This window comes from Manacus vitellinus, unplaced genomic scaffold, assembly GCF_001715985.3.
Source record: "Manacus vitellinus isolate BGI_N305 unplaced genomic scaffold, ASM171598v3 scaffold_54_pilon, whole genome shotgun sequence".
Taxonomy (NCBI): Eukaryota; Metazoa; Chordata; class Aves; order Passeriformes; family Pipridae; genus Manacus; species Manacus vitellinus.
The window spans coordinates 19,196-34,997 of NW_021940645.1; the positions used below are offsets into that span (position 1 = coordinate 19,196).

Genomic DNA, 15,802 nt, shown 5'->3' on the forward strand with positions numbered 1-15,802 from the left:
AAAAGGGTGATCTGCAAAATCAAAGGCTGGTCAGCCTGCCTTCAGTCTCTGGAAAAACTACAGGGCACATCCTCTTAGAAGCTACTTCTGTGCGTGCACAGAGGTCACCAGTTAACAGTCAGCATGGATTTACTGAGGGTAAATCATATATGATTGCCTTCTATGATACAACAACAGGATTTGTGGATGTGGGGACATCAGTTGGTGTCCATAGCTTGACTTGCAGCAATCTGCAGGCAGGTAGCAATAAAGTGCAGAGATTCAGAAGGCTGTTTTGAAGGCCAAATAAACACTGGGACTGTTTATACACAGTAACTGAAGGAGTACATAACAGAAGTGCAGAGTAGGTAAACTAGAAGTTCTCCTAGCTCTTTTGAAAAGATTTAAAGGACTATGCCTCATACAATACACAGTTCCAATCTCTGGCACTCACTGAGACTGCGAATCAAATTGGATTCAAAACCAGAATCAAGGATTTATAAAGAGTGAGAACAATGAGTTAGGCATGGTAAAAACTCATCTGCAGTTAATAAAAAACAGTATTCAGAAGGACATGTGGCAACTGCAACTCATAAAACAATATGACAAAGATACACTTTAAGATTTTACATCCACTAGAGGATTTCTTAAAATTTCTTGAAGTATCTGTTTATTCATTGTTCTTTACTCAGGGAGATCTCTCTTTTGAGGCTGTTTCTGTCTAATAGTCTGAGAAAAGGTGCTGGGTATCTTGAGACTTTTGGCAGTATTGGCAGAACTTGGCCATTGTTACTCTTATGGTGGAAGATGACGACTATGGAAAGGGCTGGAAACATGAATCAAGCAACACAAAGTGCAGGATTCCACAAGAGCATAGTTTCAGGCAAAGATGAGGTTGTGAAGAACTTGGTGAAAACCAAGATGCCCATAGGCACTGACAATTATGCCAGTGTTGGGGGAAAGACAGAAGAGGATGTAATCAGAGTAAGAGAGAGATCTGAACTTAACTAAAGTGGCATTGTGCTGCAGGCGTGCTGCTATTTTAGTCAATCTCCTGGAACTGCAGGGTTATTTACTGGAAATCCAGCCTGAAAATGCATTCTTTGTGTAATGCTCTAAGTAGGAAGCCACCCCAAGGGATGCGAATTACCAAATACTGTGACATGATGGTGTAGAACATAAACCCAAACAAACCATGACTCTCAAAGGCTTATAGCTAAATATTTATTTCAGAGTCAATTTAAAAACAAGATTTTCATCCAGCAAGAGCACACAGTAATCCTGCAGGTCTAACTTGGCTCTGCTCTTTGCTCCTGCTGTATTCCCGGACGGGACAGACTTCAACGTTCACAGACGTGGGGTCTGCAGTGGGGTCAGTCCTGCCTGTGTCAGGTAACAGAGAGGGCACTTTTCACAGTCCTTAAAAGTACAACACCTATTCAACATACATTATTGAAACTATAACCCAAGTCTATTAAAAAATCATGTGGAACAGACAGGATTTATAATTTACACTAGATTCATACAGATGTTTAATAATTAAAATACCATTTAATTCTTCAACCAGTCTCAAATTAAGGTTCACTGGAATTCATCCAGTAGCAAATGTGGCAAACTTACCTTTCATGAATTTTAGACTCTTGCCACAAATCAGTCTGTTACTGACAACTAAACTTCTGAACATTTGGATTTCTTCAGGGAAGTTTTGTGAACATTCATTCTTCTCACTGAATGCTTTTTCATTCATGAATACCACTAGGATGCAAATGCAATTATTTTTTGAGCATGTGGTCCTCCTGAATGAATAAATGTCTCATCCTTTATCTTTGTCTGTGGATACCTAGATATCTGGTCTCTCCATTTTATTTTTTTATACCTCACAGAAACTGTGTGTTAGATAAAATGCTATGACAGCCTAGCAGCTGAATTAAAATTCTTGGCTACTGAAGGAACAGTAGTACACACTTGTATTTTTGTAACTTAGTATTTACACATGCAGAAGTCTTGCTATAAAAGGCTGATTTTTTTGGCATAGCAGTTCAAAGATGAGCAGATTTTATGAATTTAACTGTGGAAGTCTGTTATCAATTTTCTAAATAAAAAATAAAAGGAATGACTAGGCTCACAGTCAGTTCCTCAAGACTGGCTATAAGTTTTTGGTCACAAGCTTAATGTGTTTAAGTGGGTGCCAAGGCAAGTCAGCTGCAGGTAGGAGTTACTAAGTTTCAATAATTTTGATTCTCAAGAAAGGCTTTAAAAAGGTATGGCTGAGATGATAGTGCATGGAAAAATTTTTTGATTAGTGTTAATATAATGATCTTACAGAGCCCCACAGGCTGCTTTAGAGAGGTGAATGTCATGATCCCCATTTTACAGATGAGAAACTCAGACATGGATGGAAGACATGTGCAGGGCAGCAACAGGGCTGGGAGGAGAGCCCAGGTGTCCTGGTTCAGGGCTCAGTTCCTGATTTCAGGCATTGTATGTTGCCTTTTATCAGACAGACGTGCTTGTCCTGACAAATTGCTGCTTATGCACATGTTGTCATTATTAATGCAACCCAGAGGCATGACAATTTAGTGCAAAAAGGATGTTTCTCTGAGTGTCCTGGGTTTGGGGCCTGCTCCATTTGCTATGAAGTAATCACTTTTGTCTTCCTGTTAGGACTGCTGCCACGGGGCCCCTGACGCTGCTGAATCATCCCCTGATGCTCATACACAGTGGTAATATTTATTAAATGAAACACTTATGTCAACAATCGGTGCTTGGCAGTGGAGAAAACATGGCAGGAGATATCTTTAGTATCAAAAGGGTTGTTACACAGCAGGTTACAAGCACTGCTAGAAAATAGAAGTTTATGACTATTGAGCTGGCTTTAACTGATACGCATCTAGAGAAAAGACCTAGATTACAGATAAGGGGCCAATTGGTGTGCTAACATCCCAATCTGCCCTACTTCTTTAAAGTTATGCAGATTGTTGCAATACTATCTGGGACTACAAGGTTCTGATATAAAATCAGCAGCAACTGCAAAACCACACGTACTGTTTTGCTTACTAGGAAGTATTAGGGCGCTACGAGAAAATGGAAAAGTATTGGTGAACACAGAGAATAAGGCACAGGTGTGGTGTGTCTGTAAACCAGAAGAACTGCAAGCTGAAAGCAAGACAATAGTTGTCAGAAACAGTGGGACTTGAGTACCTAGTTCCCTAAGGCTCCTTTGAATTTTAGCAAAGAATGGGAAGTTTATTGCACTCATGTAACTCACTCTGATACCCAGCACCGCTTGGAGGCTTTGTGGTGAATAAGGAGTGCTCAGGTGTCTAAAAACCAAGAGCTACTGGATTTGGATGAGGATGTGGTTTTCAATCTTGCTCTCTAGGGAAAACAGAAAGGGCCCCAAACTACATCATTGCCAACTTTAGAAATGGCTGTAGGTGAACTTTCCTCTGGAAGCTCTGTCCTGTGCTATTAACCAACATGACTTCCTGATCAAAAATCCTTCTTTAAAAGAAGCCATGAAGCAGAGACTAACTGGAGAGAGAAAAAGCTATTTTAGCTACTTTAGAGCTTAGACTTGACCAGAGAAGAAAGGCTTTGTTTGAAGGGGAAAAAAACCAACCCACAACTTTCTTGGAATCAGTCTCACCCCTTGGACATGAAGCTTTTCTGTTCCTGTCATCTTAAGCTTCAGTTTCTGTTTTGCTGTCCTTGAGTCACCAAGTGACCAGACTGCAAGCTCTTCCACATATACTCACACACTCTTCTGCTCTGTTTGCCTCCCCCTTTGTTCCAGTGGCATAAAGAGCTGTTGCTTTGCTAAGAGAGAAGAATGTCAATGATTATGTCCAAGATGAATTCAGAACCTGCTTACTGGAGGTGCACACTATAAATATAAACATCCTGTAATTATAAATCCCAGAATTGCCTTTTTTATTTGAGCCTGCACTTGGAATTTGTGGAAGGAATCTCTGGGTACTGTGATCCTGACACTGCTAAGGGCTTTGCTTAGTAAACATTACAAATATTTAATACCATCCTAATATTATAAGTGAGGGCGTGTGGAAAAAAACCCAAAAGATTCAGAGATATCTTGTATAAATAATTAGGACTGGATTCAGGATAAAAAAAAAATTAATCCAGAAATACAGAATGTCCAGGAGCTTATGAGTATCCAGGTCCATGGTTTGAATCCTGTCCTTTTTATAACTGCAAATCCAGAGTTGGGCTGGGCTCAGACACTGAACAGTTTGCTCAGGCAGGTTCAAAGATTCTCTGGTCTGGAGCTGGGATCCAAATAATTTCCAAGAACAACTTACATTTACATTTTTTCCCCTTGTCCTCCAAGGCCCTAACTATATTGCTCTTGGCTTATGAAATGCGAATGGACATCAAAGGGAATCTGCTATAAGAAGACAATGTATATCCAACCTTACACAAAAAAAAGATAAGAAAAAAGTCCTTCATATGTTTTGAAATACTGATCTAAATTTTAGAGCAAATTCTCTGGATGTCACAGGCTGGTGCTGCTTGCTGCTCCATGTGCAATGAGAAATGAATGACTATCATGTTATATTATCCCTATCATTATTTACCATAACTCATGGGTTTCAAGTACTCTTTCCTGAAGCTATAATAGATGGGACAAAATCCAGAAAAAACACACCCGCCATTATCAGCCATAGCTTTCTCTCAACATCACTTGGTCTTTACTTTGGTCTTTAATTTTTAGCTTAGCCAGGCTGAGGTGACAGTGGTGAAGTGTAGTCAGACCGCAGAATTATTTTTCTTAGCTGCTAAGATATGGTAGATATGTGCTAGGCAGAATATATATTCTTCCAGGCATGTCTCAAAGGGCCTGATCATAGAAGTGTTTACGTGGAAACCACAACTCCCTGAGGAAAACAAGATTAGGGAGGAAAATTTCTATCCACTTGCTAGAATTTGCTGTAACCTCTGGCACCAGATTGTGTTCCAGAAAGAACTGATTTTTCTTTTTTTATGATACATTAGAAACTAGAGAAAGCTGTGTGTTGAAAGTACAGAATCCTGTGCTAACCAGGGTTTCAACTTGACTGCAGGAGAAGAGTGTCCTTCTGTTTGAATACATCCAACATATCTGCACTCATTTGGAGGATATCTAACTGAAAGAAGATAGGTAGTGCAGACAGTTAAAAAAAATACTCCTGTGAAGATGCATTTTAGCCAAAGGTGCCAGCCACCCTGCTGATATGCAGTTAGGGCTATGCAGCTGCTCTAAGGATGGTTTGCTTAGGTGTCTTTGCACAGGGGAGGCCTGAAAAGTTAGCCATCCTAGTTAGTTTTTTCTATGCTGTGGAAAGGAAGGGAGAAAGGAAATCTCTCTTCCTTTTTTCTTTGCTCTCTAGATGATGTACATAGGATGAAACAGTTCTCTCTGGAACTGCTAGGAAAGCACAGGCAGGAGTGTATGTTCCTGGATTTTAGGGAAGAGAGTGGTGAAGCATCTAATGACTCCTCATCCCTATGGGATGAAGAAGAAATAAAAACATTGAGCAAAGCTGTGTACTGGTAGAACAACACTGGCATGATGGTAGTGATAGTAATTTCAAATAGTGAGCAGCAACTAGTTTGATTGCAGTTACAGGAGGTTTACACACATTATAACAGCTGGCAATTTGGAACATGGCCTACAAAACACACTAAAATGGTGAGTCACCTCAAATTTAACTCGGACATTTTATGAGTCTGTGTATCCATGGCACGTTGTTTGCTGTTTCCCACTTTCCTCTCTGCTACAAAAAGCAAGCCCAATTCAATTTACCTTTGTAACAAATTTACACACTTCCATATCTAAAGTGATGGAAAATGGCTAAAAGCCTACCACAAACACAGAACTAAACTGAGATTTCTCTCCTGAGGGCCCAACAAACAGGCTGTGAGCAGTACATTTCACCACACGGCTCAGCCTGCTGATCTTCCAGGGCTCTGAAACCTGAGACTTGGTAAGCTGGGGTGAGATTTAGAGCCTGTGTGCTGAACACGGCTTAGCTCCAGTACAAGGACCTGCTCTCCCAAAGCTCATTCCTTCTCTCCTGGTTTTAATGCATTTTCAGTTCCCATTACAATTAGAGCCCTCTTTTTCTTCCTGTCAGGTTCTCCCCCTCAATACACACTGATTAGTTTTACTTCTTACAGCCTGGGAATACACAGTCATATCTGCATCTTTAGATAGACAGGAAAGAAAGGCCCAAGTAATAAAGCCCAAATAAATAACCTGAGTGGAAGTTCCATGCTTACAGACAGTTTTAAAAAAATGTCAAGACAGTATCTTTCCCTCCTGCCATGGTACAAAAGCTAAATGTGTATAACCAAAATATTGACGGAGAGAAATCTTCAGAGGGGGAGGGATAAACTTGCTCTCAGCAATGGAGAGCTCTGGGTCCTGATTCTTTATCTGATTGCTATAATCATAATGAAAAAGAGAACCCAGAAAAGTCCTCTAATACGAAAGAAACATTGCAGAATACTGTTTCCTGGAGCTGACTTCAAGCTATAATCTCTTGTGTGGGTGAGACTTTAAGGATTCCTTTAAACATGACTCGGATTGTGAGGCATCTGCAGAGCATTACTGCTCAGATCCCTGGACCACCACTTCTGCATATGGATAGCTTCAATGCATTTACTGGCTTTTTGAGGGTTTTCTTTTCCCCCGATTTAATGTTGTACCATCCTCTCTTCACCAAGGGAATGGTTTCCTCATTTGTGATGTGGTAGCATTTGCCAGTTTTGGAATTTCCATCTTGGGAAAAACCCACATCGGCATCTACATATTGTTATAATTATGTCTGAACCAAAAACCATTTGCATTATCTAGTCAGAGGGAAGTTCCTACTCTGGTCCATGACTGAACTTTGCAACTTGACTGACCTGCTTTTTTGCATTGTTTTTTTATGCTAAGAGCTTCTAGGAGAAATAAAAGCTACCTGACACGGGATAAATGTTGATGGAGCCAACTGTATGTAAATCGTTATTAGCAATTCATTTAAATGCGTTTTCAGTCTTGACTTGGCCCCGGTAAAATGGGGCATTAAGCTGCCCACACCACCGCGTTTATCTGCATGTTTGCAAGCAAGCTTCCTTTCCTAGTGTGTCCGCAGGAGCGATGGAAAGAATTCCCCGGCTGGCAGCAGCCTGGGAGGCGGCAGGAACACCCAGCCCAGAGCCCCTGCGAGAGCCGCTCGGCACCGAGCTAAAGTTCAGAGCCAGGCGGTTTCGCAACTGGGTTCACAGTGGGGACTGCTGTTGTTTACTTTAGGGGAAGATGGAGGCGAGCGAGGAAGGAGCGAGTCACTCCCCCATGTGCTCCCGAGTGCTCGACACCCCGCTGCAGCCCTGCTCGCAACGGTTTATGCAGCTGCTGGCTGGGGTCTGGTTTCAGGGGATGTGAGCTGCAGGAGCAGGTGGGACTCCAGGCAAAGACTCCAGGCCCGGGACAAAACAGAAAGAGAAATCTGTCCTCTTCCCAGGGTGGTGAGGGGTCTGACAAGGAAAGACTTTGCGAGCTTAACTTTCCCCCATGATGCCAGACCCAAGGATCCCTGCAAAGCCACCTGCCATTTCCAAGGTAATAGGAGCCTATGTAAAAATTCAGAACTAGCCCAAAGTATAAGAGCAAATGTTGTTGCACTGCTCAACATCCCATGCCATTAACTGCAGTAATTTTTCTGTGTGTTAGAAGTTCTTTGTTTGGGTCTGTGTACATGCACATCCTTTCAACTCATCAACTCTGACAAGCAGCATTTGCCAAGACAGGATTTTAAATAACCTCCCACAGTAACTGTGGCATAAAGAGGGACAGGACACCCTTTATTTACTGCCACTCTGGGGATTCTTCTCCAGGGCTTGCTATGGATGTTTATACAATTTAAAGTAATTTGTAATTTAATTACAAATTGGCCACAATACTCAGGCCAACGATAACAACAGTTTTCCTACTGAGGTCTGTGGAAGTTCACATCCTCCACTTTGTATTCCCCTTCTCTTCTGCCCACACTTGATGTGTTTTGCCAGTAGGCTGATATCAGATGTAATTTTCAAAAAACAGAAGCTTCTGACATATTAATTTCAAATGTTGTTTTTTACACTGAAGTGTGTGCACAGGGAAGATAATTCTGGGGCAAAAGCTTTGTGGTTGAGGATGGGGCTGGGAAGAGCTGCCTTCCCTGATGATGCCTGGGACTGAATCTGGCTTCTTCCAGTTTATGCCTTACTCCTCTGTGCTGCCCACCTCAGGCAGGGGCTGTGATGAAGGTTAATGCAGACAGAAAGCCTCTGTTTGGTTGGGGTTAGTGGGACCCTCACACGCATTTCAGGCTTATAATTAAAGATTTGTTCATATCAAGTTAATTTCTTTAAATGAAATATATTGGTATTAATTTTCCAATTGGGTTATAGACCTTCATGTTTGATATATTCCTTTAAAGCTGGAGGTTTTGACTGTTTCTCTTGGAAGATGAAATGTTATTAGAAGGAAGTCTGGACTCAAAAGAAGAGAAAGAGGGGGAAAGATGTTTCAGACCACAAATTCAAAGTGACCTCATAAGCCCCTCTAAGTGAGCAGCTCTCCAAGTCGTGGTAGTGATAGACCATAGGACACTACTACATGTCAGGCCCTCCTGGCCTCCTGCATGCTGGATATATTTTTCCCATAGCCTTCTCTGCACTCTTGCCAGGCCAAGATTTCTGTTTGGGAAAAGTTCTCAGGACAATTGAGCCTCCTTTAGTCCAGCTCTGAGCTCTTCTTTGCTCTGTTAGTTTTGCTGACGCAGATGCTGGAGAAAAGCTGGCGTGAAGTTTACTGAATGAACCTCGTGAAAGGAGTGGGGGACAATGAGCAATCTTCATCTATGTATGAACAGAAGTTGTAGCTCCTTTGGCTGGCACTTTATGGCAAGGGCATAGAGAAAACTGTCAGCTTTATGTATTCATTTTTCTCATCTATATGCACAGGTACAGGGTGATTTCTCACTCTCAACCACTTCAAAGAGCTGAAACTATTTTTTTTCTCGTGGGTGATGCATATTTGATGACTGGTCCCTATCGATGTTTAAGAACTGTAACAGAGTTTTGAAAACTCTGCTTTGAAAACCATGTGTACATGTTATTCTGTTTTATCACTCCCTGCTGGCACCCTGCTCTCTTAGCTGCTCTCAAGCAAAAGGGATAGGATGTTTGTAGCAGAGCCTGCAGAGCTGTGCTCAGCCCTGAGCTATCTGTGGGAATCTGTATATACCTCCATGCACACAATTCTCTGTTTGGGTGGGTGGGTAACTTGGATATGGAGGACAGAAAGTCTCTGCCTCCAAACAGCCCACATTTGTATCATATCAGCTCTTGAGAACCAAAAATCCACCCTGTTATTAGAAGTTATTATGTAGTTATTTTCAAGACTGCAACCGAAAAGATGGGATCTTCGCTTCCTTTTTTGTACAAATGTACTGAACTCATGTCCCTGCTGGGTAATACCTCAAAGAACTTAGTGCCCAAGAAGACTTGGAGGGATGTGTCTGGGTTTTGTTTTTCAAAATAATAAATTCCTTTTGGAAACTTAGGTCTGTGTTTGCATGCAATCCACATCATGACCTTTTGCCCTTCATCATCCTTCCTAAGTCAGGCAGTCCCACAATAAACAGAATGCAGAAATTCTTTGCAGGCATCTTCTGTGGCATAGGTGATTGGGTTGATGACTTTTAAATCAGTTCTTTGTGTGCATCTAGATTTCCTAGTAGAACACTGATGTCCATATATCAAGTTCACTTAATAGTGAACTAAGCACCTAGCTTAAATTTTCAGTACTTAGTTAAAGGGTGTGTAAGTTTTGAGATGGTATTTCTAAATAAGCTCAGCAGCATATAGGCCTGGCTGCTGAAATTGTTCTTGGTCTAGTTCAATGACCCTCAACAGCAGTTTTTGTTATTCTAATCTGTGTGATGATTATCTTTTCCTGCTAACTTTGGAGTTCCTTAGCATTCAGTTTGAAGAGGACAGAAATGTCTGTTTATAGGACAGTCTCATCAAAAACAGAAATGAAAGGAAATAGAAAAGAGCAGTGATTATCTGAAGATTTCACATACTTGGGCCTTTTTCAAGCCATGTCCAATTCCCATTTCTAGATACTGAGCACTTGGAAAATGAGGCCTTGCTTTACAGCTTAATTCCCTTTTAGTTTTCCTGGCAAGAAACACACAAATCTGTTTTGCCTGTTTGCCAGGAAAAAAGCAAAAGTCTAGTTCCTCACCTTTATACACTACTCATCTCCTTCTATGTAACACAAGCCACTTGAACCCTTCTGATCTGAGTAATATAAAATATATGTAAGATTCATCCCAAAAGCATCATCCTCTGGATTAATGCTTACTTTTCCTTTAGTGTCCATCCATCTGCTGGCTGGGTCTGCTGCTTCCCTGTCTGCTCTGCACATCAAATGGTGCAGAGCACCATTGGTCACTGGCTGTGTCAGCTTAGCACTGACCTGGGCAGGCAGGGAGGAAACTAATACTGGAGGATGAAGCTGTGTGTCTTTTTAAAACTTGTTTTTTAGTTAGGATTAATAAGGGTTTAGTTCTCTTTCTTGCTGTATTCTGCATATAGCCAGTGAACTTGTACCTTTCTGGTGACTTTTGCTTTCTATCTCTTGACATATATATGATCTCTGCAGTCAGATCATCTGCACATCTTCTCTTGAGACCTTATCAAGCCAACTCTGTGTATTTCAGGATTTTCTCAAAGGAAAAAGCAAAAAGCAGGTCCCATCTCCTGCTGCCTTCCATACATTTTAGTTTTGCAAATAGACTTGTTCTCATCATTACTTCCTTAGACCAAGATGAGTGGCACAATCGATACTTCCTGCTGTAGCTGAAGCCAAAGTATAGACAGAAGGAATATTTCCAAGGTTCCTAAGATTATGGGATAAGCAATGTGACCAATCAGGTCATTTTCAAATGGGCTATTTCCCATTTTTATTGCTTTTCAGAATGTTCCTTCTTAACACAATAGAAATCTTGCTCTTGTTTCCTAGGCTAAGCTTCCAACAAATACAGAGAGATAAAAATTAACCTAAATGTTTTTAAACCAGTGCTCCCTTCTTGTTACTGCTAGCAGAAAAGTCCAGCCATGATGAAGAGACTGTGCTCCAGTTCTAGCAGGGGGAGCACAACAGCAGTGTGTAAAGGCAGGTGCTTGTCAGCTTTAGCTAGCAACCAACACCATAGTTCTCCTTAAAGTTTGCCTTGAAATTTGGTGATCAGGTGTGTTGGGACACACACACAGCATGAACATGAATAATACTAATAGCAGTAAATACGAAATGTTTTAGTTGAGGACATGTGTCAAACATCAGCCTCAGAAGCATAAGTCAGGGCACAGCAATAACAAACCCTGTATAACATCTCTTTACTCAGCTGGGGCTTCATAGCCAATTCTGAATTGAAAACATTTAGCTGTGAGATTTATACATCAACACTGAAGCTGACAAACACCAAGAGAAAGGGCTGGTATAGTTGTTCTTCACTATGCTGTCAAAAGAGTATTTCATTCTGGATCACTGAGACTCACAGCCTTCCCTAAGTGGTTTTTAGGAAATGTGGACTGTGGCTCTTTCAGCTCACCAGAAATGCACACAAGCAGTATAGTGTACATTTAGGGGGCAGAAAGGGAGTGAGGCACACCTGAAAAATCACTGTTAAAGGCGGCTTCCACTTTATCTGCAGCATTTATGTTTTATGCTAATGGATTTTATTGAATAAAAACTAATGTTAGACTTAGGGATGATATCAAGATCATGCCATTAAAAGACAAAGAAAATACCTCTAATCCACATCAAGCTCCTTAATTCCTCTTGACAACAGCCGCACAACCCTATATTTATCTAGCATCATTCAGGCAGTATAGTTGTTAAATAATATATAACTTAACATTAAGAGGTAAATTCTTTCTAAATTATTGTGTTGAAGATGATGCACTTTATTTTTGAGAATGTATGATTTTATTATAACACATATGCAAAAATTCAGTGTGTCTGACCCATTCAGGCTCATTTCAAAGCTTGCTGGAAGACAATGGAATTTCCATTGCCCCCAGTCAGACTTTAGATTATTCCTTACTGGTCATTTAGTGGAGTATGTGGCTACCTTTGTAGATGTGGTAAGAAGTAAACTCCACAGGTCTTGTTTTATAATGATGAACCAACACATTTAGGATAACAAGGATCTGGATTACATTCTTTCTGGTAAATCAACAATATTGATCCTGATTTATGTGTTCCCTTAGAGTAGGTCTTTGGCCAAAAACATAAATAGTCTCAATCCTTCTAGGTGGCACATGCTAAGTAAGTGCAATTTTCCTTTCTTCCAAGAAAGCCCGATAGTTAACTCTTTCCTGTCCAGCGTTGGTTGTGACTATTGTATTCCTGAGGCCCAAATGGGGCTACTGCATAGCTGGCAACCTGTGTAATGCTGTCAGTGTCAACTGGGATGGTTTCTGCAGACATGGCCCTTAACAAACCCCGAGGGTCTGTCTTGCAGCATCCTTCCTTCCCCCAGATAGGTCCTTACACGTGCTGAGCCAGCAAAGCCCAGCAGCCAGCCAGCCCTCTTCTGTTTATAGCAAAGGGAAAAAAGGAAACCTCTACATGTGCTTTCAGGCCCCCCTTTTATAACTTTCCAGATGAATACTGGCAGCTGAGGAAATAGGGATCAGATCCACAATCCAGAGAAGGATCTCGCACACTACTAACGTGGCCCTTGAAGTGGAACTATAGCTAATGTGGAAACAGGGGAAGAAACAAGGACGCTCCAAAACGCTGTGCCATGGTATCAATCAAAAACTGAAACTGCAGGTTCCTCAGACTCTGGTTTTCAGCTGTGGTTTGTTCTTTACACAAATGAAAGAAGAAATATCTGCACACAATGCTGAGGCTTGCAGTGTTTGCATTCATGGTTTAAGGACTTTGGCTGATCAGTCTAGAGAGGAAGCTCTCTCTTACTCCCCGCTTTGATGTTACAAGTCACACCACTAGATTTAGAAGACTGTTGAGCTATATGCAGGAAAGGATTACAATATAAGAACACAAGTGGCTGCTTTAGGCTTCATGGTTTTGGGGCCTCCACAGTTTTGTGTGACAGTGCAAGAGAGCCTGTTCAGTTTGCTGACAACAGCGCTCTCAGCAAAAGTAGCTGCTCCCCAGACCTCCGCAAATTGAAAGGCCAGACTTAGCCATGCTGTTTCTTAAAAGTGACATAGCCACAGGAATGGATTTGTGACAAGATGGCAAAAGAACAAATCCCACCATAAAAGAACAACAATGAAAGGCCATAAGGGGGGAAAAAATGAATTCCAGAGTGGGCTGATGTGCTTACGCAAGACAATTTACACAATCACAGCATTGTACAAAGAAACAAAGATATGGCCTTGGGGAAGCCACTGCCATTTTGTAAGTAACAGTTAAAAAATGCTTGCACTGACTATACCAAGAAATGCCTGTAGAGGCAGGGGCCCTAATAAGGAGCAGCAGGCAGCACCCCAGTGGGTGAACAATAAGACATGGCTCCCTGAGCAAGAGACTGGCCCCTTCTGAACACAAAAGGCTTTATGCAGAGTTGCACGCTCTGGCTGTACCTCCGAGCCGCGCAGCCTCGCACCGGCCTTCGCAGTGCTTTTGGGCTGGACAGATTCTTAGAGATGCACGAGAAAAAGAGGTTTCACAGCAAGAGCTTCCATCCTCACTTTACATTATTGTTTGCGTCTCCGGTGCGTTGGGAACTCGGCATGCTCAGCTGTGTTTTTAGAGCAAGTTTCTCCACCATGGCTTCTTTGTTCCTGTTCTGCTCCAATCTGCTTGTATTTAGGCTTCCTCAGCAGGGTGGGAAAGCTCCACAAGTGTCAGTAAAAATTAGGTTTTGTTTTCTTCTTTCAAGCTAAGAATCTAGCAAATGATAAAAAGTGCTTTGGCAGTCAAGCGTTGTGGGTAAAAAGTGTTTTTGCAGATATAAGTATAAATTATTGGCGACTGATTTGGGAATTTGGTAACTGTCATTTAAATCAAGCAGTAGCTCCCCCAAGGTCACCAAAGCAGAATGCCTGACCAGATGAGATGACTTTAGAGTGTTGCACTGAGTTTCCAAAATGTTGGAGATGAGGATTTCAGACCCAGTTTGATGAGGCGACTTATGCCTGTGTTAGCATAGATTAAGATGTAAGTAAAAAGGTATTTGTATAAAGTAACAAATAAAACTTCGGAAAATAATCTGTAAGGAAAAAAAACAAAAATAATCAGGTTTTCTAAAGGAGCCTTAATGCGTCGAGTACTCAACTTCATAAAGCTGCAGTAAGATTTGACAGTAAAATCCCTGTCTTGATGTTTTGCTAAGAAGTAAGTAAATATCCTATAGATTTCAGATGTATAATGTTACTTCTGTAGATACATCAAATACAAGTTCCAAGGGAGTAAAGAATTACTGCAGGCAGTTTTAAATGAAGATTGTCAGGCTACTATGAAGTAAGTTGTGGTAGGTTTTGTTTGTCTTCTTGTATTGTATGTGAGACTTCAGTTTAAATGTCTAAGTAAGGTATGGCTGTCAGGTTAGGAAACGGTAGACATGCCACTCTTTCACCTGCTTGAAGTCAGATTGTGCAGAACACTTGAGAATATACAGCCTGAAACACAGCAGCATCAGCTGAGGAAATGGCAAGGCTAACTCAAAGGGCTGTTCCATTTTGGGTTGTGATTGTTGCTTCCTCCAAGCCTCCAACACTATCCTTCCTCTTCATCCTGCTCAGACTTTCCCTTGCAGCTAGAACTGGGTAAATATCTACTACAGTCAAATAGTGTGAAAGTTCATGTGTCTCTACCTTCTGATTTCCTCACTTTCTAGTCAGAATAGACAAAGAATTGCCAATGGTAAGATGACAATGCTTCTCGTGCCCTTAGCTGGACAAGCTGTACAGTTGTGCTTCTGTTTCCAAGTCAGTAGGTTCAGCATCAGAGAGGAGCAAATCATCTTGGCACAGATATATATATGCAGGTTAGGTGAGATTTAGGTCTGTGACAATGTAAAAGGGACCATTACTTTAATGCTACCAATAGCATTTCAGATATCTATACTCATGGATTCTTATGTGCTTATGTAGATCAACAGCTCTCAATTTAGCTAAAGTGTTTAAATTGAAGCCAGCACTTTGTCACAGAGCCATCTTCAGCAAAGAACTTGCTGGCACAGTGCACTACATGAGGAAGAGCAGTGCTCTCCCAGTGCTCTGATCTCCATCATCTTTAGATTCTTCTGTGCTAACAGGATAACACCCTTTCAAATACACAATTCAGCCAAAACCTTGAAAATGTTTCTTTTCCTCCACTATGTTTATAAAAAATAATGTAGTAGGCAGATACTGCTGTATGTGTGTCTGTGAGGTTATGCCACTTTGTTACGAGCCTGCCTGATAAGATACTCCAAGTTGTAATAATGACCAGTGATTACACATGGTTGTTTTGTTTCAGTTTTTGTGTTTCACTTGAATGTAAATCTTCTAGGATCAAAGGGCTCTATAATCAGACAGAAGTTATGAAAGAAGTGTTTCCATCTCTTCCTGCCACGTGCCTTAAGGCTACAAAAGCAGTTCTCTTTCTACCCTGAAAAGAAATGATAATAAAAAAGCAAACCATTAATTACTATGTGGAATTGACTTCAGTGTGAAACTCCATTACCAAATCTTGTAAAATGGGATAGCAAGAGGGGGAAAGCTGCTTTAGAGGAAGACTGTGCTAACCTAGATCACTGGGAAGGCA

General features: G+C 41.2%; 1 protein-coding gene across 2 annotated transcripts in view; it reads right to left on the minus strand.

Moving 5' to 3' along the window:
* Positions 1 to 15,802, minus strand: part of ZCCHC24 (zinc finger CCHC-type containing 24) — a 63,466-nt gene that overhangs the window by 4,976 nt on the left and 42,688 nt on the right. The window contains exon 3 of one of the 2 annotated variants that reach the window (XM_029963188.1): positions 1,185 to 1,362. The exons of the other annotated variant lie outside the window; for it this stretch is intronic. Within the exon in view, the coding sequence (XP_029819048.1) occupies positions 1,327 to 1,362 (36 nt within the window). The 3' untranslated portion in view covers positions 1,185 to 1,326. Of the gene's footprint in view, positions 1 to 1,184; positions 1,363 to 15,802 lie in introns of those variants that run through there. 2 annotated transcript variants of the gene reach the window in all.